We start from the raw sequence: 22,827 nt of genomic DNA on the forward strand, positions 1-22,827 counted from the left end.
ATGGAGAGAAATAGAAGATTTTTCTATTGGGATGATGTAGCAAAAACTGTTTTACTGCAGTAAACCTTAATATAACACAAGCAAGAAGGTGGGAGTCAGAATGTGTTGATCAAAAAGTAAATGCTCTCCAGTACTGGAGCAGAACCAGGTTAGAACAACTAGCTTAACTAAATCAAGAGGTCATTGTTCATCTCTGATGTGCTTTAGATGTCTCCTCCCCTTTCAGAAGAATCTGCCGTTATCCATATACTAGTAACCACAGCAACTCTAAAAATGGCAACTGGCTCTTGTTGGTTGTTTGCAATCAGGCACAGTAGCTCTTTGCAAAATAGCACCAGGAAGAGAAACCTGATTTTCAATTGTTTAAAATTTATTATATATTAAAGATTGCCTGTCTTGTGGGCATGATGACAGTTTCAACAGCTACAATAGACCATCTATCCACTCTTTTTCTATGCCCACATTCTCCAGTTTAGGGCTACCGGCGTGCTGAAGTTTATCCGTGCTGTTATCAGGCAAGAGGACAGATCAAAATTCAGTCCTGAAAAATAAATAATTTTTCTCACATTGTTCATTGCTGCAGTAACTCAACTTCTGTTTTCATCTGATTTAAAATTTGTTTTTTTTTATCTTTGTTTGAGACAAAAAAAAATAATAAAATTTAGACTGACATCATGCAAATGTCTTACATGATAACGTAGTTATGTAACAACAGAAGGGATTAATTTTTCATGAAAAATCGTTGTTTCTGGACACACACACACCTCCAACACAGAGGAATTTCACTGTATTTAAATGCAGGTCTGGTCCCACCTGTCAGCATGTTGCCTCTATGAGTTGTTTACTGAAACAAATTTACCTCCAATAGATCTGATATTCTTCTTTTGCTTTTATTGTTGCTGCTTTATTTACATGTGCTGTCTTCATTCACTGATGCCAGGAAATTTTGTGTTTGTGAGATGTGTTAGTGATTGTGTCCTGCAAGAGCAGAATCACATCAGCTGCACACCAGACAGAATAAAGAAAGGATTAAAGGAGAAACTGCTGCTTTTCTGCAGTGCATCTCCAGCACACACACATCAGCGGTCAACGGGATGCTTTCTGCATCATTAGCGTGGCAAAGGTCAGCCTGTAGCTGTAATTGAATGAGACACGCTCCACCCAATGGATTTCCATTGACAATGTAGTCCTTAAAAATGTCATTCAAGTCACATAAAAAAAGAAGCATTAAAAAAGTCCTCAAAAGCATAGAAAACATCAACCCTGTCTAAATCAAGGCTGCTCCTGCAGATGACATTGCATCTGTGACACAGCTTCCTGCCGCTCTCCTGTGGTCATGGCTGCTAACAATGATGCCCAGTTGTCACCATGGAGACTGGGGCATGTTGAGCTTGTTGATGCAAGCCTAGGAGGCTGAAGTAGTCCTTCATTGCATGAGTCAGGTTCTCTTTTCTTTTTTTTTCTATTTTCCTACACATCAGGAGGACTGACCCATGTTTGTTTAGAGACAGCAGATGCGGGGGGATGTTTCATGGAGGCTTGTCACATGGAGAGGTTATAAAAGCTCTTTAACTGAATCTCACTCCAACACCCACACACTCGTGTGTTGCTGCCTCATTGCCTGGATTTGCCTTGAAATAAAAAGAAATGCTCCAAGCAGTCAGTGCAGTTTGTGAAAATATAGATGTTTATCAACTGTATTTAATTCTAGGGGGTCCTTTAAAATTTATTTAGCTTCAGGAGAATCAGTCAACTATAACAGTAGGTGCAAACTCGTGTTTAGGTCCTTAAACCCCAAATTCCCAAATACAATAAGGATGTGAGCAGGTGGTCTTTATGCCATGAAGAATTGCATTTTCAGTCTCTGGTTTTCATGCTTCCTCTGGGTCATTTGTCTCACTTTCTACAAGATTTTAACTCAGTATTTAGTCAATTAATCCTCCCCTTTAATAAAATCATTTGGTGTTTGTATTAAGCATCATTGGAAAGATCAATCACGTTTACAACAAGGTATAACTTGTAAGGATTGTGCTTGAACAACACAGCTTAACATATGGCTAGTGCCCCCCAACAAATGTGCCAAATTCCCCTGCAACCTTCTCCTCTTGGTTTTCACTGTGTGTTCTTAGTTTTTTAAAATGTTAGTCTTGTCTGCTAGGTCAGTGTCTATGCGTCAGACAGAAATTGCTTTACTGGTTTATGTTGGCATGTGTTGCTGACATCTTGGTCACGATCTCAGTAGGTTTTATCTGGTTAAATAAAAGTTATGATGATAAAAACTCCTGATCTGAGTTACTGGTGGATTGGATGATTGCACTCCCCCACAGTAATGAGAAAAAAACACCACATATTGGCCATATACACTCTTTATTAATTTTACACTGTCAGGAACCTCATTAGTCACCAGCCTGCTCATATTTTGTTGTGGGATGACATCCCACTCTTCAACCAGGAGCTGTTAGAGGTCAAGCAGTGTCGTTGTACTGGTCATTCTAGCACACACAGCTGATCCCACATTAATTTGGGCTGAGGTCTGAACTCAAGGCAAACAATTACATCCTCTAGACACCCAAATTCTGGAGGTCCTCTGTGATGATCCTGTCTCTGTGAGGGAGCGTTGTCATCTTGGAGGATGGAGTTGGGTCCAAGATTCTAGAGATATGGGATCACGACAGGCTTCAGAATCTCATTCTGATATGTCTGTCTATCAACTAATTGCCAGTCACTGGCACACACCTAGAATCTCCAAACAAGGATGAATACAAGCAGGAGAATACTAGTTAACTTTAGTCACCACAGCAGTCAACTGAGTAAACTTTGGACAAGTGAGTTTGTTCTCTGCAAAGCAAAGTTTGGGGTTGAAGCTTGAAGTTCATCACACCAACATGTATCATGTGGCTGTTGAAATGAAAGGAATTGTCAAAGTATTCATTTAAAACATTTCACACTAAATGTGTTTGTCTCAACATCTCTTCTGTCACACAGCTCCTGCTGCCAGTCTCTTTCACTGCATTTCATGTGCGCGTTGACAGACTCAGCAGACGACAGATGACGGCTGATTAAAGCAAAGTGAATCAGTAACCACATCAGTCTGTGTCCTCTCCTGCTCGCTGCAAAGTTTGTCACCCATTGCCTCATCCACTGGCCTCCCAGTTTGGGTTGGTTTATAAGTAAGAAAACAAGAGGACATTCATGTTTCCTATGAGGTTATTTCCTGAGGTTCACACCTCACTTTCAAACAGCAATAGCAAAGCTTTAGATTAAAAAGAGGCTGCAAGATAAACGGAGGAAATATAAAACACAGCAGGAACAGATATCAATAATAAATTCTCTTACAATGAGCAAAAGATTTGCAGCAGAGGCTGAATTTCAGCGAGATTTTGGTAAAGAAAAATTTATTATTAAGACTTCTGCTGAATTCAGTGTCAGTTTTGTTACTTTTGTTTAAGCCTTTTAGACTTTTTAACAAAACTCTAGAAGAAATAGGCCCAGTATTCTGTTTTTTTAGATCAAAACACAATATCTTCATTTGCAATTATATAAAATTTAGATAACCAGGAATTGATCATGGTTTAGAGGCTATAGGCAAATGGATCAGTTTGCTAAATCATTTCATGTCCTTTGTTCCAGGCAGGGAGGTATGTTGGAATAATAAACAGAGAAATAAAAACCTCTTCCTTTAACCTCTGCCTTTTGTCATCATGTTACACTTGTCCTACATCTGTTAAAGTAATTGTCATGATAAGAAGTAGGTCTTTACTGACAGCTGAGTGTCAGAGGAAATGATATTTGTCGCTTTCTCTTACCATCACTTCACTGTGCAGCGTGTCATTAAAATTATCCATTAATCTATTCACAGTTTCCACGCTTATTTAAATGATCCCCATTTCTAGAATCCTTCTCTGTCTTCTCTAAATGTTTATTTTCAATTGCTAGATATCATCTGCACTTGTAAAGGCTCTGACAGTGTATCTGCATCATCTTGGCTGCAGTCAGGGTATCTTGTAAGGCCAAAAGTGCTGCAGTGGCCCAGTAATTACATCAAGAACAAGAAGAAGGAGGCAGAAAGAGCTGTAGAGTGAGCTACACATGAAAGCTGCTGTGATGATTATCGTGAAGCCAAAGGGACAGGAGTTGGTGGGAGAGTGGAGTTTGGAATTACATTTGCCTCAGAATAAATGGTAATGTTACTGAATGTAGATATGGAGGAACAATAGCTGTCAATAACATGACGTATTTGTGTTTATGTGGTGTTTTGATGAGGCTGTGTAAAAGGAGTCAAGTTCTCACAGGGATTCTGCCGTTAGAAAATTCTGACGCATAAATGATAACTATGAGAGGACATATTGTTGTGTGTTTCTGCGGTGATCAGCTTCTTATATTTCTACCCCTCCTTTCTTTTAGCAGCAGTGCTGATCTGCTGCAACTCTCTGCTCCATCACCATGACAGCCTGAGACGACAACCGATGGAGTTTGTTTAGCCTGTTATTTTTTTCCCCCCATCTGCTATCTCTCTGCTCTCCGTGAAGTTTCTCAATTAATTTCTCACAACTCTCATCAAGATGCTGAATTTCCTCCACATCGTTGCACCTCGGGCTGTCGCAGGCCCCTGCACTCTCGCTTAAATTCAGATGAAAGAATCCTCCCTACGCTGATTTTCCAGCAATCATCTGGCAGAGCAGCACTGCCAGTGGCTTTTCTTTCTTTTTATCTTATTTGGGAGCAGATTTAAAGCAGATTTTTGGAGGAATGACAAGAATCCTGAGAGAAGCTGCTCAGTAAGCAGCAGTTTAGGTTGAATTTGAGAAGACAGAAAAAGGTGGATACAATAAAAATGGTTGACTTTTCTTTTGCATCTTTATGTAGAACTTTATTAAGAGATTCTGCATTTAAAAGATGGGCAGAAATAGATGTAGAGGGCAGAGCAAAGGGTTAAACATCCTCCAGCTGATTGATTTCAGCATTAAAAGGGGGAGCAATTTCATCATGATTAGAAGCGCCACTGTAGCTATTAATTTACTTAAATGAATTACTGTCGGACCAGACTTCATTTGTTTAAAGCTCAGGCAATAAAAGCTGTGTTTTCATGCGGAATATTTGTCTCCACACAAATGGAAGGATACTTATCGAGGGTTCAGCCATGTTTGTGGTACATTTCCGTGGAGGGATGCAAAGGTGCAGCCTGTAACTTCAGCTAAACATGCCTGTCTTAAATGCAGACTTTGCTAAAATTTACCTTCCCTGGTGTTAGCAGCCAAAAAAAGAACACATTAAAAGTCACATTTTTCTCAGTTTAGCTAAATTTTGCATTTATAATAAGGGTAACCTGCTGCTATGGGTTGGTGACGTTATCCACCTGTGTTGTTTTTGTCTCTACATCATTAGTCAGGATCACGCACTCTGAATGAATTTGTTATAATGAAAGTAGCATAAAAACATGTTTACACAGTGTTGCTAATTGATTCTCCATCTAAGGTCAGTGTGCTAATATGTCTCATCATTTATCACAAAGGAACACAGTGGTTTGTCTATATAAATGTTGCCATCTGCCCTCAATTTGTGTACAAGAGTAAAGTTTAAAAGCCTTTAAACTTCATCATTATTGCCTTGCAGACCTCTTGCTTTAGGTGTGATCGAGGTGAGTCCCTTAATCCTTAGTTGAATCATCCAATTATTTTTTTATATTTTCTTAAAAACAGTGTAGGATCTCATCTGTGTTGTACCTTCTTGATGCAGTTGGAAGACAAATTTCATGTTACGAAGAGATTGCAGCCTTAAATTTTGCCATGCTTAAAGTAGCTTCTGCTACTGTGAGTTTCTGATCACAATAAATAAAATGCAAATGATTATCTCCCAAATGGACTGACTCAGTGGGAGGCCAAATAATTATGATATAGTCTATACTGGAAGCCCTTGATTCAGAACTTGCATACAGCTGCAGTTACCAGCAAATCATCTTCGTGCACACTGTTGGTTTCCATGCGGCTGCAGGAAGGATTTTCCCTCTTTTTCAACCTCGGATCCCCTCAGATAGCAGCAGTGAAGTTTCTGTTTCCTAGCAACCCTCAGTCCAGTACCTCCATTTATTTCACACTGTTGCAAAGAGGCTGAGGACATTAGCAGTGTCAGTGAGAGAGGGGAATCTCCCACATTATATCTATCAAAAATACCCATCAAAAAGCTGTATGTGCAATAAAAATAAACAACAACAACAACAAAGCGGAAATTTTTGTAATAACATGTAGGTTTTCTGAGAAAAATAATTAATGAGGGTGTGCAGAAAAATACAAAGCTTTTAAATGACACGATTCCTGTGCTTTTTAAAGTTAAATCCTGTCATTCTGAGAGACTTTTCAGCGCATCTTCATCTCATCACAATCCCTGATGTAACTAGTGGTGACTGTCCTCACAGCATGTGTGAAAAACAAGGAAAAAAAGTCACTTTCCTTCCGTTAACATCAATAACAGGATCTGCTACCGATGTTCCTTCAGCCTCCTCATCCTCCTTCACTCTGTGTCCCATAAGAGAAAAAATTTCTCAATCAATCACTTGGACAATCCTGCCGCTAATCTCATTATTGGTATTCCTCCTGCTCGTCTCATTCAGCTCCTCCTCATCCATTAACAGCTTTGTTTAATCTGTTTTTGCAGCATCCTCCCTCCCCCTCTGCACTTGTTTCTACTCAGTGTTGCCTCTCTTTTTTTTAACCCACTCCTCTGTTTTGCTTCTTTCCTGTCCAAGTACTCCACTTTCATTTCATCACAGTCTTTCACCTCCCCTCTCTTTTCTGTTCCTCTATACCTAAACTCTGCCCACTTCCACACTTCTATAAACCCTCTTTCATTTAATTCATGTTCCACTCCACTGTGATTAGAGGAAAAGGGAACTGATTAACATCTGATTATCTTCTGCATCATTTTTGTTTAATAAAGCTTCATTGTCTGGTGTTTTATTTTTATATAATCCTCCATCATCCCTCATTTTCTGTTCTTCCAGGTGGTTCGGGATCAGATCTCCCACTGCACGGTGAAGCTGCGCCAGACCACGGGACTGATGGAGTACTGTCTGGAGGTCATCAAGGAAAATGACCCCAGTGGTTTCCTGCAGGTAATAAAGCAATGAAATGATGAAAATGGGGAGTATTACAACCACTTATTCTGGTCTCTAGTGACCATTATTAGTACTTTTGTTATATTTGAGTAACTCAACAACTAATCCATATATTTACAAGAAAATGTCAAAGATTTATGGGAAAGTTCTCAGATTTTTCTTGCCCTTCGTTTTAGGAACCACATGACTCATGTCCCAGTAGTTTAAAAGTAACTTTTGGCTGCAAGTATAACATTAGTAAAATTGTGGTAATTTAAAACTTTTAGGCATTTTGCTGCGAAGTAATTTTACCTGATGAAAATCAAAGTTTTTTGACATCTCCTTCCATGAGCAAGAACCAAGCCAAAACTATGTGAGTTTAGTGGTTTAATGGAGGTTTAATGTAGGGTGAGTTGAATCATCTGGGGTGACATAATGAGGTGCCAGCTGGAGGAGATGCAAGACGGGGGTACTATCTCTTAGCAACACTGGCTTAAGATGGTACCTCGCAAAAGAAGGATAATAGGAGAGACTGTTAGGAATAAAGAGGAACAGGGAGTATAAATAGACAAAGGGAAGACAAGGTGGCTGAAGAAATAAGGAAGAGGGAAGTGGGTGAGTGTTGGGGAAGGATGAATGATGGGTGATTAGAGGTGTGGTTGAGGCGTGGCCCTGCTCCTAAACTTAAGTTAACCTGTAAACTACATCAGGTGTGTTTTCTTGTGGTGCTACTTGTATGAAAGCTGATGAGATACAGAGTAAGTCTGCTGTGTCATTACTTATGCCTCATACCTGTAGGGGCGTACCATCATGGGGTGTTGTGTTTGCAGCCCTGCATGAATAAATTTAATTTACTCACAGGTCTCATTTAAGAAGGTGCAAAATTTATTTACACTTTTTTATGAAATATTCATGAGGATGAATATAGTTTTGCTGTGTTTTTTTTTTATCATGTTTTCTTTCTGAAATTTCATGATGATTTCCTTTGAAGTATCCAGGAAGAAGCGTGCAGTTTTCCACCACTCTTCTTAAATTAGATATACAAATACATGGTGTTGAATACTGATTGTAAAGTAAACTGTGGATTTGTAACTAAAGGTGTCCTTACTGAAAAAGGTCTTTGTTATATAAAAAATTGTATGTCGTTTGGATTCCTTTCAGATGTTGACAGTTGCGGTTTTATCAATGGATTAATTTGTCTTGTGCTTCTGTCAGATCTCTGACGCTTTGATCAGGAGGGTCCACATGACAGAGGGTCAGTGGGGGAAGGGGACCCTCACCCCAAGGATGACCAGCGACTTTGACCTTACTTTGGACTCAGGACCCCTCCTGCAGACGATCCACCAGCTGGACTTTGTACAGATGAAAGGTAAAGGCAGAGAGGCCCTGCTGCAAGTTAGTGCAGTCTGCTGAAGCATGCTTGATGATGTTTATGCGCACACCGCAGTATCTGTGCTGGGCACTGATGTTATGATCAGTAAAGAATTGTTCTTTTTCTGTGACAGCAGTTTCAATACTGCTCTTTCCTGCATATGTCCTCTTTTGCGTTTGATGCTCGTGTAGCACTGCTGGCATACTGGATAAAATATTCTGAAAATGACTCAAAAAGTCATGAATATTTGGTTTGTTTATATTCATGAATGACAAGCTACTGATTAATGTGCTATGGTTTCAGAACTACTGAACACATCTTTGTGCACTGGAGTCATATCCAGTTTGGGTTTGTGTTTTAATGTCTTTTCATATCTCAGTTGGCTGTAATCTGGCCTGATTTTTCTCCCCTCTTCAGTCCCAGCTGCTCCTATGCTCCAGCTAGAGGAATGCTGCACTCAGAACAACAGCGCCACGTTGTCATGGAAACAGCCACCACTCTCCACCATCGTTGTGGAAGGATATATCTTGGAGCTGGACGATGGAAACGGGGGACCTTTCAGGGTAGGTTTCCCTCTGCAGGTACCTTTTTTTTTGTCAGGATTCATCTGTCAACTTTAATGGATGATAGCATAACTTTTCCTTTAAATGGGAACAGAAAAGTAAAAAACAGGTCCAGTCATAACTCACCTTTACGAGATACTTCTTCCCTGTTTGACAACAAAGGCTCGTTCACTTGGTGCCAGCAAGAACACCAGCTCGACCAGAGGAATGTGAAAGAAATATTTTGTAGCTAAAGTCCCCTGAGAATAGTGTGATGGCCATATCCTTCAACTTGAGCGCAAAGGTCATGTGACACGGCGTGGCAGGGCATTGAATAACACATAGTACGGGGAAAGGGCCTATAACACAGCTGTCAGCTGGAATGATCCTGTAGGAAGTGTGATCTGGGATCAAAGCAGTCTCTGTATCTTCATGGAGGTTCACTATGTAATCCATCCTCATAACACGCCCCAGTTTTCTATACTCTGAGGTCCTTGCTTTATTGCAGTGGCAACTTATACCTCCTAAACAACTCCCTCAGTACAATGACTGAGGTATCAGTGTCTTAACTCTAAACCTCCATATGATCGTAAGCTATCTGACGCTCATAGCAATCAATGTGTGAAGTCTTTCCACTTTCTAAAAGTGATGTTAACATTTGGGATTTTGCCCGCAGCCTAATATTTAAAAGATCTTTTATTAGTGCTTGCTGAGTGGGAAACAAATGAGTCATGTTCTTGTGTTTTGGGGAAAATGTAGTTTTAGTCTTCAAATCCTGTAAACTCCCTGAGGCTGAGACTTTACAGATTAATGCAGAGGCAGAGAAAAGGTAATGCTTAATAGTGAAGAGGGAAAAAGCCTTATATTCTCTAGTTTAACTGCAGCTAATTTTTTTTAGCTTTTTCCTTTGTCCAAACCCCAAATGTGGGAGGAAATTTGGCTCGGTACTTTTTGTAAAATCTTGTAAAATTACAATGCCCTTGCTTCAGTTTTTTTTTTTTTTTTCTTTCTTTTTTTGTACAGATAAAAAAGGAAAATTCACAAATTTTCCCCTTTTTAAAATGACATTATATAATACATTTTCTTAATCTAGTAAAGTTGATGTGGTCATGTACAGAGTGTAGGTGTGTTTTTGAAGCGGTTGCAGAGTGGTGACCCACATTTTTAATTTAATGTTGCTGTGATGGCACAAAACAATTTATAACCTTGTTCATCAAAAATACTTTAAATTGGCCTGAATACAAAAGTGTTTGGTTCTGTGTTGTATTAATGAATAGTCAGTGTGGATGTTGTAGTAGGTAGTGGTCTGTGTGCTCTCAGTTTTGAAGATCAAGGATAGCTAATGGGAGAGGCATCTTGTGTTGTATAAGCCAATTTTACTCTTTTCTCTGCAACCTGCTGGCATTTACCAGCTGATTGAAGTCTTTCACCCTTCCAGTTCATTCTGTGTCTGTTCCTTCCTTCTGTCTTAATGACTGGTGTTACATAAGAAGGGGATCATTTGCATCCAATCTGCCAACAGATTCACTAACTGTATCCACTGATTGCTGTTTGAAGGAAGTCAATGCCAGATTGTGTTACTGCTTAGAGAAATTTTGCCAGATCTTTCACTGCAAGTCTGTGATTTACAACAGAAATATGCCACGAATAGCATCTTAGAGCATATTTTGGAGCTATGATAATTAAAATGACTGTTAGGTCACATTTCTTGTGTGTTTTAATTGCTCTCTAATCAGCTGTTTGCATATCCATGATTTAAACTGAAGCCAGAAAACTATTTCAGTTATTATAAGAGAAGTTTTTTTCTTCCTACTCTCCTCTGACTCATTGAATCTCACCAACAGTGCACCATGCTGAGCTTGGCAGGTAGTGTCCCCATGTCTATTTATACTACTGAGCGTGGGTTACCTCGCCCACGCTTAGTTGTACTAAATCAAACCTTCTTACCTTCACTATCAAATCGAAATGGGACACTCCTTCAGAGGCAGAGCCTGCCAGGCTGAAAAAGCAGGACCATTCAGTGTCATAATTACGCACTCTATGTTTCTGGCAACTTAACAGGAAGTGCTGTCTGTCCTCACAGGAGGTGTACGTGGGGACGGAGACCATCTGCACAGTGGACGGGCTCCACTTCAACAGCACTTACAAGTCCAGAGTGAAGGCTTTCAATGCCAGCGGAGTGGGCCAGTACAGCAAGACACTGATCATGCAGACCTCTGAGAGTACGTTGACCATCATCTTTTACTTCGTCTCAACAGATATGAATGTAGATCTTTAAGGAAAAAAGATTGCAATGACCCTTTAAGCAGAATTCATTCATCTATTCTGCTGAGCCTGGATAGTGAGTCAATATTTGGGATTAAAAGTAATTAGCCCCTCAAAGTTTCAACCAAGAAAGAGCCAAGACTCAAATTTGTGCTGGCAGAAAGAGAGACTGTCCTGAACTCAGATGGATTAGCCACCCTTATATTAAGCAATTAAGCAAGCAAACTTCGTTTTCAGTATATTGCACTTTTTAAATTAGAGCTACATAATGAATTGCCCGGGCTAATCTAAAACCTATTAGTCTGAGAACACCAAACTGCACTGCCTTTGTTGCATAATTTATCCACCAGAGAGCACAATTACCATAGTCATCCACATTTAGAAATAAATATGGATGACAGAACTGAAGCTAGAATATCTTGAAAGATTGTACCTGCACATTTCCAAATGGACATTTCCAATGGCAGGTGTGATCAGAAGCAAGAAATCAAATTAAGCTAACCTAGCATGCTAAAGGGCCAGAGTGTGCAGCAGAAAATGGGAGATAAAACTGAAAACCAAATTAATCGGTTATTAAATGAGTTAAGAGCTGGTTATAGCCATGATAAAGAGGGAACTATACAAGGTTTAAAAAATTAAACACATATAACTGGCAAATTCTGCATAATTATGTAGTTACATGGACTTCTATTTCCACTTTTCGTATTTGCATTACATGTTTGTCTTTGTAGTCCCCTAGTAACTTTTTAATATTATAAAAGTTCCCAAATATGTTAGAAAATGCCGTTTTTGAAATTTATTAGATCAAATAAAAGTAATCAGCATTATGTTGGTGGCTAATGAGGAGTGTGCTTTAATAGTTATAGGTGTGATATAATTTATCCCATTACAAACTAAAGTCTTGGCTTCCTTTTACTTTGGAGAGCAACATGTTTATTCTATAACATACAAATCCAGGAGATCTAATTGCTGTGAGACTAAAGTTTTATATCTTTAAGTGATATTTTTATAAATCATAAAAGAACTTTTTTCTAATACAAAGTATATTTAAGATTTTTTACCAATGAGTCTCAGTGGAAATTCACAGATGCTGATCAAGCTTAAGGCTTTCATATTTCTATTAATTTATTTTCATATTAAATAATATCTGTTAAATTTTCAGAATAATATACTGTAAATGGTTCAAGATTTTAGTCCAGCAGCTGCATCCAGACATGAATTCTGTTTAAGTGTGTGTTTGAGTTTTTAAATAGGGGACATCCAGCAGCAGCTGGTTTATATATAATCCACTCATGAGCTTGCTTTCCCATTTGTTAAATGCTGCTTTGCATAGATGGGGAAGCTTGTCATCCAGCAGTGGACCTGAAAGGCCCAGACAGCCTCCCAACCTGCCACCGAGAGCACCCAGCATCTGTCGGGGGCTGTACAAAATGATCTAACCTCTCAGACGTTTTCAGTTTCTTTGCAGGCTTCGACCTGACCAGACTGCTTAATGATTTAGTCAGTTTTATTTCTCAGTCTTGTTTTCATCATTAATCTTTAAGATTTAGATGTTTTGTTTCCAGGTGCTCGTTTGTTTTATTTTTTGGGGATTGCCTCTGGTCTTTTGGTCACTGAGGTGATTCAGCTTCCCTGATCAAATCTGCTTTTTACCCTCCCCACCTTCCTTCCTGACTCCACACTGTCTGCTCCACTGCTTCGCTTCGCTCTCTTCCCCTCCTTTCTTTCCCCTTTTCCACTCCTCTTCTTCACATTTCAGCTGGACTCCCTCCATGTGATATTCAATCTATAGGCACAGGTATGGACGGCTCTCATTGCACACCGTTTCCACACAAATCCCCCTCCTTCAAGCCATCGCCTATTTCATCAGTGAAGTCGTCACACTCAAACCAGCAGGGGGCAGTTTGCTGCTCTGTGGGCTCCACATATTAAACATTCGATACAAACCTCAAATGATTTTTTTTGTTTTATTTCCTTTGGGAAATAAAACCATGTAATAAAAATACAGTGCACACGGTGTCACCAATAAAAACTGCAGATGAGGAAGTCCAGTGGAGCCCATAAAAAACCGCAAAGGCCCACCTGTTAAACTCCCACATCTCTCTGCATAGGCTATAGAGAACGCTACCATGTTTTTCAACAGAGTCAAGCAGTTTTTGCAAATTTAGCATTTGATTTAATCAGATTGAAGAGCAATGCAATCAGATTCATACTGTCTACTTAGGTTATCAATTCTACTTTCTTTTTCATTAGATAAGAAAAAAAATGTACATGTCTATGTAATGAATATTTTTTTCCTATTGTGTGTCAAAAAAGAAACTTGATAGATTGAAGAGCATAAAACAGTTCCCTAAAATGACATGAGAGCATATTTATAAGCCACCTCAGAAAAGCATTAAACTGTGTAGATAATTTGCTTTATATTTGCTGAGATCTTGAGATTTACACAACCAAATCCACTCCTTTTTGCTTATTCCATGTTGGATAAGCTAAACTTAAATGATACTATCCTATAAATTATAATTATATCCTTAACAGTATCCATCTCAGTATCTAAATATTACAACCAAATCTGCTGTTTCAAGCAGGTGCCTGTTAAAATTTGCAGACTGTCTGACTCTGTTTGATATTGTTATTATTTGTTAAGCATATTAAATATAAGTATTATAGTATATAGTAAGTATAATAAGTAATATCATATAATGATAAGGATTATTAACTTTGTTTGATCATAACAGAGGGGATGAATCTTCCTCTCATCTTTGTTATTATTGTTCCTTCCATTAAGATATTTTAATGATGTAGCTCCCCTCATTTAACCGTCAACTTCCAGATTCACATCATCTATGTAAAGCCATGATCACTGCATGACATCTTGAAATCAGTGATGTCTTTAATGATTAGCCACTCTTCCTCTGAACTGCGCAGTTGCTTGGTTCACCTTCGACCCAGCGTCTGCTCACCCCGACATCGTCTTCTCCAACGACAACTTGACTGTGTCGTGCAACAGCTATGATGACCGGGTGGTCATGGGTAACTCTGCCTTCTCCCGTGGCGTTCATTACTGGGAAATGACAGTCGATCGCTATGACAACCACCCAGACCCAGCATTTGGACTCGCTCGGGGTGACGTCCTGAAGGATGTAATGCTGGGGAAGGACGACAAGGCCTGGGCTATGTATGTGGACAACAATCGCTCCTGGTTCATGCACAACAACTCTCACACCAACAGGTAACAGAAGGGCTATGAAATAACTATTCATGTTGTTTTGGGATAGTCCATAGTAAAGTATTAACATACATTTATTTGAAAAGAATTTTTTAATGATCTTTTTTCTCAGTTAACAAGAAATATTTCTGAAAGAGCTGAGGTTACTTGCTGCAACATGTTGCCCCCAACCTCCATTTATTTCTCAGTGAGTTTCTTAATGGGACAAAGAGTCCCCATGAGACACTGTGTCTACAAAAGACAAAAAAGAAAAAAAGCTTGGAGCAACTTTAAGAGCCATTGTAGTTATCCATTCATCCGTGCACTTTCTATACACACTTAATCCAATTTAGGGTCACAGGAGGTCTGGCCTATCCCAGTTACCCAATTACTTTTAGGCATGGGGTGAGGTATACTCTGGATAGTTTGCTAGTCTATCAAAGAGCCATCACAAAGACAAATCTGTTGCATTTTTATGTGTATAAATGGTTTTAATGTAAAACGTTGAGCTTAAATCTAATTACAAATAGTTTGTTGCAGTTGTGAGGCAAAAAGCACAAATATTCCAAAGCTTTTCTTAGCTCTTTAAGCCCTGTGCCTGTTTTTTAGGCCACTGCTCAAAAGTTTGCACACCCATAATGAAATGAGAAAGAAATGACTGGAACACTTGTGCGATATGTTAAGAAGTGTAAATATAAGTTTAGATTTTACTGGTGAAGAGTAAACATTGATGGCACATTGCACAAATGAAAAAACTTTCAGGCTTGCCTAGAAAAAACAAAACACTTTCAGGATGAACATGAATATCCTTTTGGAATTATCCAGCTGTAGCTCTAAACCTCTATAAAATCACTGTACAATATGTAAACAATATCTCTGCAAAGGTAAACTCTGATAAAGTGAATCAGAAAAAACATGGAGAGGTTTTAATACAGACAGTTCAGGCAAGGTCTTCAAAATGGCCATTTTGGCTCAGTTTCACCATCTGTTCTCACTATCCATCAATTGGGGGACCTCAAGTTTTAAAACGTTAATGACAGTATTTTAGTACATTTTTAGTCATTTTTTTCTTTTTCCAACACAGGTTTATAGGGCAGTACAAATTAGGATGCATGATATTCCTACAAACAACATCTTCATCATTTTCTTCTGATTGTACAGGACGGATGGTGGCATTGCTAAAGGAACCACAATTGGAGTGCTGTTGGACTTCACACGTGGGATTCTTATCTTCCTCATCAATGATGAGCAGCAGGGTCCAGTTGCCTTCGAAGGCTTAGAGGGCACCTATTACCCTGCTATCAGCCTCAATCGAAATGTCCAGGTACAGAAAATTTACACTGTTCGTACACAAACTGGGGCCATTCACTTCAATCCAATTAGTTAAATCTCAGAACTGAAAAACTAACAGATTATTTTTGCTGCTTACAACTGAAATGAGATCTTTGGAAGATAGGCATTGACTTGAACAAATTTGAGCAAGCCGTATCAAACTTTGAGAAAGTGAGCTCTAAGGAACTAACAGCAGTTATTGCTTTTGCCAGTTTTTTTTTTTTTTTTTTTTTTTGTCATTCCTAGTTCTGTGTTTGGATGAGGAAACCATGAAGATTTAAAAAAATGTAGCGGTCATTAAAGAAATAGATCAACAGCTCCATCTACAGGAAAAAAAAATCAAAGATCCATACATAGCATTTTAACTCATATGTCTGTGTTTAAATGTGTCTCCAGGTCACTCTGCACACCGGTCTACCCATCCCTGATTTTTACACCCCTGGAGAAGCAGATCCAAACAGTTCTGTGTGTTAAAGACTCACCCCTGCATAAATCAAGGGAAGATCTCGAGGATTGCCCACCTCTCATCCTGCCAGTCAATAACTCCCCACAATCACCCTCTGGCTGTCCCATGATCAAATTACCCCATGAGGGAGGCACCATCTAGTCCTGAGCCATGACTTTTCATAGCCAACTTTGGACACATGGTCATGGACCATATTCCAAAACACTGTCTACACAGGCAGTGTTTTGCTACCTACAACTTGTATTTTAATGTGATATAGAAAGATGAAATCTGGCTGGAAAGCTGAATAGTACAGAATTAAAAGAATAGCTTGACATTTTAGAAAATATGCTCATCTACATTTGAGTTGAGAGTTGAAAGAGAAAACCAGGCCACTCTAATGTCTACATATGCCAAAAATTCTCTGTTAATTTAGCTTTAAAATAAGACTATACATTTAGTGGATAGACTTGAAAGACGTGTCTCTCCTCTAACTCACCACAAGATGGTTAATGTTTCCCAGAATGTCAAAACTCTTCTTTTGTAGAAAGTTTTGCAAATGAGCTCATTGGAAAAAGGAGTAACTGTCTTACCATTTTCCTACAGTTCAGTAAATCCTTATGCCTGTCCCTCATTTTCAGATTCCCATCATAAAGATCTTCAAACCTTAAAGCCCGATTCTCATCAGGGAGGGATGAGAATGGTCTTTTGTGGCCATTTGTGTGAAATGTGATGTGTGGTGGGTTGGGACTATTTAACGGCTGCAGTGACCCCAGGACCAGAGCAATAGTCCGACTGTCACATCCTCGTCCATGTAAATGAGAAGCTTTTCTTCGTGGCTTAGCTCAAGTGAAATCTGTGTGTCGTTTTTAAAAATTACAACGTTGCCATATACAATGCTACCAGAAGCGAGGCCTTCATGCAGCCTTTCTCTGCAATGCAGCTCTTAAAACTGGTGGGAGGGATTTTGATTTAATATGTCTGTATGAGAAGCAATTGAAAATGAGTTGTGACTGTGAAGATGTTTGAATAAGGTGCTACAAAAGCTTGCATAGTTTGGGCTTTTTTTTTTTTTTTTTTTTTTTTTTACTGTAGGTGACTGAATTCTGGTAGTTTTGTAATATTGTTATTGAAAAGATTTATTGCGAAGAAGTGTATAGTAAAATAAGTTATTGATGTTAAGAGTTTTTCCAATAAGAGTTCATCCTTGTTCCTTTTTCTGATGTATAGTTATTACAGAAGAATAACATTTTTTGTTGCTTTAAATTTGTAGTTTCGAGTTGAATGATCAGGCTAAAGAGGCTTTTCAGTTTTATTTTTTACTAAATTAACACAAGAGGAGAAAAGACACTGGAATGTTTTTAGGCATCACATTTGGATAACGGCCTCCTCGTCTGACAAGATGAGACAATTTTTTTTAAACTAAGCCATGCTGATTGTTCACACTAACACGGCAACATGACACAATGCTAACATGCTAATAGCTTACTATAAGTTATTAACATGGCAACAAGACACAATGCTAACGTGCTAATAGCTTACTAGCATGTTAAGTCCCTCTAAAAATTGACAGTTTCTATACAGCTTACATAAAACAAAAGTGACTAAGTGCTAAATTAGCATGCTAACATTAGCTAATTAGCATTAAACACACAGCACAGCAGGGAATAGCAGGTGTGTGTTGGCAAAACGGATATGATGCTAGTGCTAAATCAAAAAGAATTCAGCTTTGCATAGGGCCAATTCATGACAAAGTCATCTCAAGGCACTTTTATACAGAAGATGTAGATACAGTCATCAGTCTAACTTTTACAAATTATGTCCATATAAACCCAATTATTTTTTAATGCCTAGCTAAGGGAATTAAGTGAAAGTTCACTGAATATACATCAGCCCATGGCAAGACTAAATTAGATCTAGCCTATCACACCACTTCCCTGAATGTGTACTTGGCTGCTGCTAGACTAAAGTCATGGAAACAGGCCACAGTTATAATTCTTTACAATATCAAAACTACTAATCAACAGCACAGTATTTTGTGGCACTGGGGAATAACTCCATTTGCTATTAATCTGTTTATCCACCAAGCAGTAAAAAGTTAAACACTTTTATTTCTCAAGTTTTTTCTAAAACAATGTTTTCATAATCATGTAAAAAAAATTGAAAGATTTTTAATTTGTTATCTCAGGAAGAGCCTTTTTATATCTAAATGCAGCATAAGTCATCTTTGGCATGTAATATGTTGCAGCATGGTTTTTTTTACAATGTCCAAGAATGGAAAAGCAAGTACTGGCCCTAGAAAAAACCTTTCACCTTTTTTTTAAACAAATGTATTTTTAGTGGTCACTGTTAAAAATATTCCAAGCATGTTTCTCCTGAATGCTTGGAATGACAGAATGAAGCTGGGAAGTATTCAGTTTGCAGCAATCTGAAACTTCACCTTTAGTCCTTCTCTCTGCCCTTTTTAGCACTGAAGAAACAAACAATACACATGTATTTAAAGGGAACTGGATCCTAAATGTTAAATTTAATCTTACTTTTTGAAACATTCAACAGACAACACATTTGGTATTCAACCCACCAATTCTGTTCCCAATTATAGGTTAGTTTGTTTTAATTATTTTCTCCAGTTCATACCAAACCAGCTAGATGTGGTCAAACTCTGGACACCATCCAAATTCCTACCAACAGCACTTTTCTCCCAATATTCTGGGTCATTAGAGGATGAATCATTGATAAAAACAGTATCATACTTTCTCACCCACTGACACCAACACAGCACCACTTTATAAAGCACAGTATTCTCCTTGTCTTTGAACAGACAAAGGGTAAAGAGGTTTTATAGGTAGTTGCATTAACTTTCAAGGCATACTTCATTTTCAGTGCTTCAGGAACCTTTTTTTTTATCCCTGAGAAAGTCCTATTTTATTCAAAATTGACATAAGGTTTCAGTTTCTATCCAACCAGTCACTTTTTTTCTTTTTGTACCCGACAGCAACGGAAGTCAAAACGCTGAATGGTCAGTTTGAGGGAGATGCTGCTTGAAAGGTTTCCTGAAGCATCGTAGCCCTGAGACATACAGTACATGTCTAGCATACTCATAAGGTGCTATCCTATGTTTGAGCTTCATGGGTGTGCCTTTACCCCTCCTTAGTACTCAAAAGATTTATGACACTTTGCTAAAAAATAAATAAATAAATAAAAAAATAGATTCACTGCTTCAGCAGAGTCAATTGTAACATCTGTGATGACTTCACCTGTTGCTACATGCTTTTTTTCTAGCGTTAAAGGGCAGATTTTAACATCAGTCAAGTTGCTATGGATGTACTGTAACAATCACAATGTTAATGAATATTAGAATATTACAGGTATTTTTATTTTCCTAGTATCCTGGTATTACAGGGATTATAAATATATGGCACCGCTCAGTTTGCCTCATAGTAAATATAATTTTCAGTGTACAAGCAGTAAAAAAGAAACAACTAAACTTCTGTAGCATTGCTACATGGCCTTTGCTGCAAGGCCATGTTCAGTCTTTGCAACATTTAACAGGCTGTTTTTCAAGGCAAACATTTTGTTCAGCTATAACTATAATTTTTAAAAACAGCCTATTTAGCGGTGAGTCGCTGAGCAGTGAGAGCCTCCTCTGACCCATGCACAGGCACAACGTGCAACCATTATCAAAGCATTGGGCAACGTCAGATTCCAGGATGAATAAAAAACATGGATTTATTCAGAAACACTTTTATATGTTCTGTTTGAGATGACACACACCTCTATTAGTTTTCAACAAATATTCTTTAGAAGTTTTTGAACTAAAATAATCTGAATGTGTGTCTTTGAACAGACTAAAAGGGGGTGCTGACATTAAAAAGTGTGATTTTTTTTAAGAGTCAAATATTCTTTAACTATGTTAAAACAAACCAGGTGATTTAGGTTCATAAGTACAGCTTCATTTAACTTTTCCATATTATTGAAAATTCACACCCTGTCGCTGGGCGACTTTTGGTGTTATATCTCCAAATGTGTTCTGCGTGCGTGTGTGTGTGTTACCTCCCAAATAACCTCCTTTAAACTCCAAAGTTATTCATTTTGTCCTGTTTGATCTAACATGGATTACCATTGCTTTTTTCTTTTCAGTGAACCTGAAATATATCTGAGAATTTTATGAATATGAGGCTAACATTGTTCTTAAAAGGATTTTAACACACTATGATTACTGACTGTCACAACTTTATGTCTATTATTACCATATTACTGCTATTATTATGATGATTTGAAGTATTTAATTAGCCTCTGTGTTTCCTGTATGTGTGAATATTCAATAAATAGGTGTCAACAAGGTGTTATGTTGTCTGGTATTCCCATGATTAACTTCTCTTAAGATTTTTGAGATTCTAATAGTTTTCTTAAATATTTTCCTTAAATGATGTTAGACTTTAACTCTCCTACATTTAATTGACATAGTTACATGAAATTGCAACTATTGAAAAGTATAAAGGTCCAACATTGGTTCTCAACCATTTTCAGTTGTCATTTTTAACCTGCCCCAATCTAAATTTCTACTAAGTTTTATTTAACTAATTGTGACTCCACAAAACTAACAAGATTAAATCTCTGGGATGATGCAGAGAAAAGAGGCTGCAACACAGAAGGTCACAGAGTGGATTTCCTGGAGAAGTCTAATAAAAATTAAAAAATTAAAAAATACATAAGCACAGACACAAATAGAAACGTTGAGACAATGATCATATACTGGTAAGAAAAGACAAGGACGGAAAATCAAACGAGGAAAGAATTCCAGATAGATCTGTTTCATCAACATCTCAGTTCACTCTCCACAGTGTGAATGCATCTTCTGGCTGATCCAGTGAGGATGACCATTATCTGCTGTAATTAGACGGTGACTAAGCTACCAACTCTTCTCTCCAAGCTTCAAACCTTTTCTGTTATGATTTGTTTTGTGTTTTTGCTCCACCTCCCTCCCCCTAGCTCTTCTGTGTGGCTGATTATTGGACACAGCTCTTTCCTGATTTGGCTCCGCCATAAAAGTCTGAGATTGCTCTTCATTCAGCGCTGGTTCATCTGCTTATCAGTGATCAGACTGCTTTACCTTTTTCTTGTTTCCTAGATTCAGCCACCAGAATTCCTGCATTTTGGGAAAACTCTGGCCACTCTGCATTGCCAAAGCTTTTTTTCAGGACTTAATTCCCAGATCTTTGTTGTTATTAAGTCTATTTTTACTTTCATCATCTCTTTGTTTCTGTGAGGTTCCTGCCATCCACCCTTACCCATAACATTTTCATTATGTGAGGTTTTTCTGTTTTTTGCTGAGACTGGATGATCAAGTCTAGAATCTATAAGACTACTGCTAAATGTTAAACTAGTGACGCATAGTTGGAGGTACATAAGAAATACAAACTTATCCCTTATATTCAAAAATATGCCCCCTTGTGGCATAATCCTAAAATTAAAATTGGTAAAGAAACTATCTATTGGACACAATGGTTACGGAAAGGTATTAGAACTGTTGGTGATTTACTGGTTGGAGATGTGTTCATGTCATATGATGATATCAAATGCAAATTTAATTTGGAAGGTCCTGGTCATTTTTGGAAATATTTGCAAATAAGGGATTGTTTAAAAGAAAAGGTTAAGGTATTACAGGAGCAAAACCCGGTGGAGACGTTTCTGCGATTACCCACACTACTGTGTAAAGCCTCAAAATGGTACAATATTTGCCCCTGGATTTCAAAAGATATAAGTAAAAGTCTCAAAGTAATATGGGAAAAAGATTTAGGTTGCAAAATTGATAATGATTTGTGGGATTCAATCCTTTTAAATAATGGGTTATACATTAGAGAAGCCAGGGGTAAATTTATCCAGTACAAAATTTTAAATAGATATTATTATACACCATCCAGACTTTGCAGAATGGGTGTTGGCAGAGATGATCTGTGTTGGAAGTGTCAAATGAGTAGAGGTACTTTGATACATGCCCTCTGGGAATGCCCCAAAGTCTTTCCGATATGGGACAGCATTTTGAGTTACATGCAGGGCTGGTTACCTTGTACTTTGCCTAAATCACCCAAACTATGTTTATTAGGAGATAAAAGTGAGGTACCTCTTTTGAATAAACATACCTTCAGAGTGTTAAATACTGGACTGGTGACATGTGCCCGTCTTATTTTGAAATTTTGGAAGGACCCTCGGGTTCCAACAGTTAAAATGTGGACAGAAAAAATGACTGAAAATATTGCTTGTGAAAAAATGCTGGGAAGAATGCATTGTAAAAATGAAGCCATCTTGGAACAATGGGACAGCTTTTGCACTTATATGTGTACGAAGTGACTTGACAGGATACACACAGTTTATCCTCACCAATTTGTTTTTGTTTATTTTCTTTTGTTCAATTTTTGTATTGTGTTTATAAAATGCAAAACTAATAAAAACTTAAATTACAAAAACTAGTGACGCATAATTGTATTAAATGTAGTTATAATTAGCTCCAGTGTATTGTTACAACTTCTTAACAATTATAATCATCACTAAAGTGATTTTATGTTATGATAA

General features: G+C 38.0%; 1 protein-coding gene across 2 annotated transcripts in view; it reads left to right on the forward strand.

The window, feature by feature from the left end:
- The window catches only part of trim9 (tripartite motif containing 9), a 34,237-nt gene extending 13,639 nt beyond the window's left edge, over window positions 1-20,598 (forward strand). The window contains exons 4-11 of one of the 2 annotated variants that reach the window (XM_041972850.1): window positions 6,998-7,108; window positions 8,306-8,459; window positions 8,880-9,025; window positions 11,088-11,226; window positions 13,029-13,067; window positions 14,198-14,501; window positions 15,639-15,801; window positions 16,206-20,598. In XM_041972850.1, the coding sequence (XP_041828784.1) occupies window positions 6,998-7,108; window positions 8,306-8,459; window positions 8,880-9,025; window positions 11,088-11,226; window positions 13,029-13,067; window positions 14,198-14,501; window positions 15,639-15,801; window positions 16,206-16,283 (1,134 nt within the window). In that variant the 3' untranslated portion in view covers window positions 16,284-20,598. The remainder of the gene's footprint in view (window positions 1-6,997; window positions 7,109-8,305; window positions 8,460-8,879; window positions 9,026-11,087; window positions 11,227-13,028; window positions 13,068-14,197; window positions 14,502-15,638; window positions 15,802-16,205) is intronic. The other variant, XM_041972851.1, reaches the window with a different exon arrangement.
- The last annotated feature ends 2,229 nt before the right edge of the window (window positions 20,599-22,827 follow it).

The sequence above is a fragment of the Melanotaenia boesemani genome, chromosome 20 (genome assembly GCF_017639745.1).
Source record: "Melanotaenia boesemani isolate fMelBoe1 chromosome 20, fMelBoe1.pri, whole genome shotgun sequence".
NCBI classification, from domain to species: Eukaryota; Metazoa; Chordata; class Actinopteri; order Atheriniformes; family Melanotaeniidae; genus Melanotaenia; species Melanotaenia boesemani.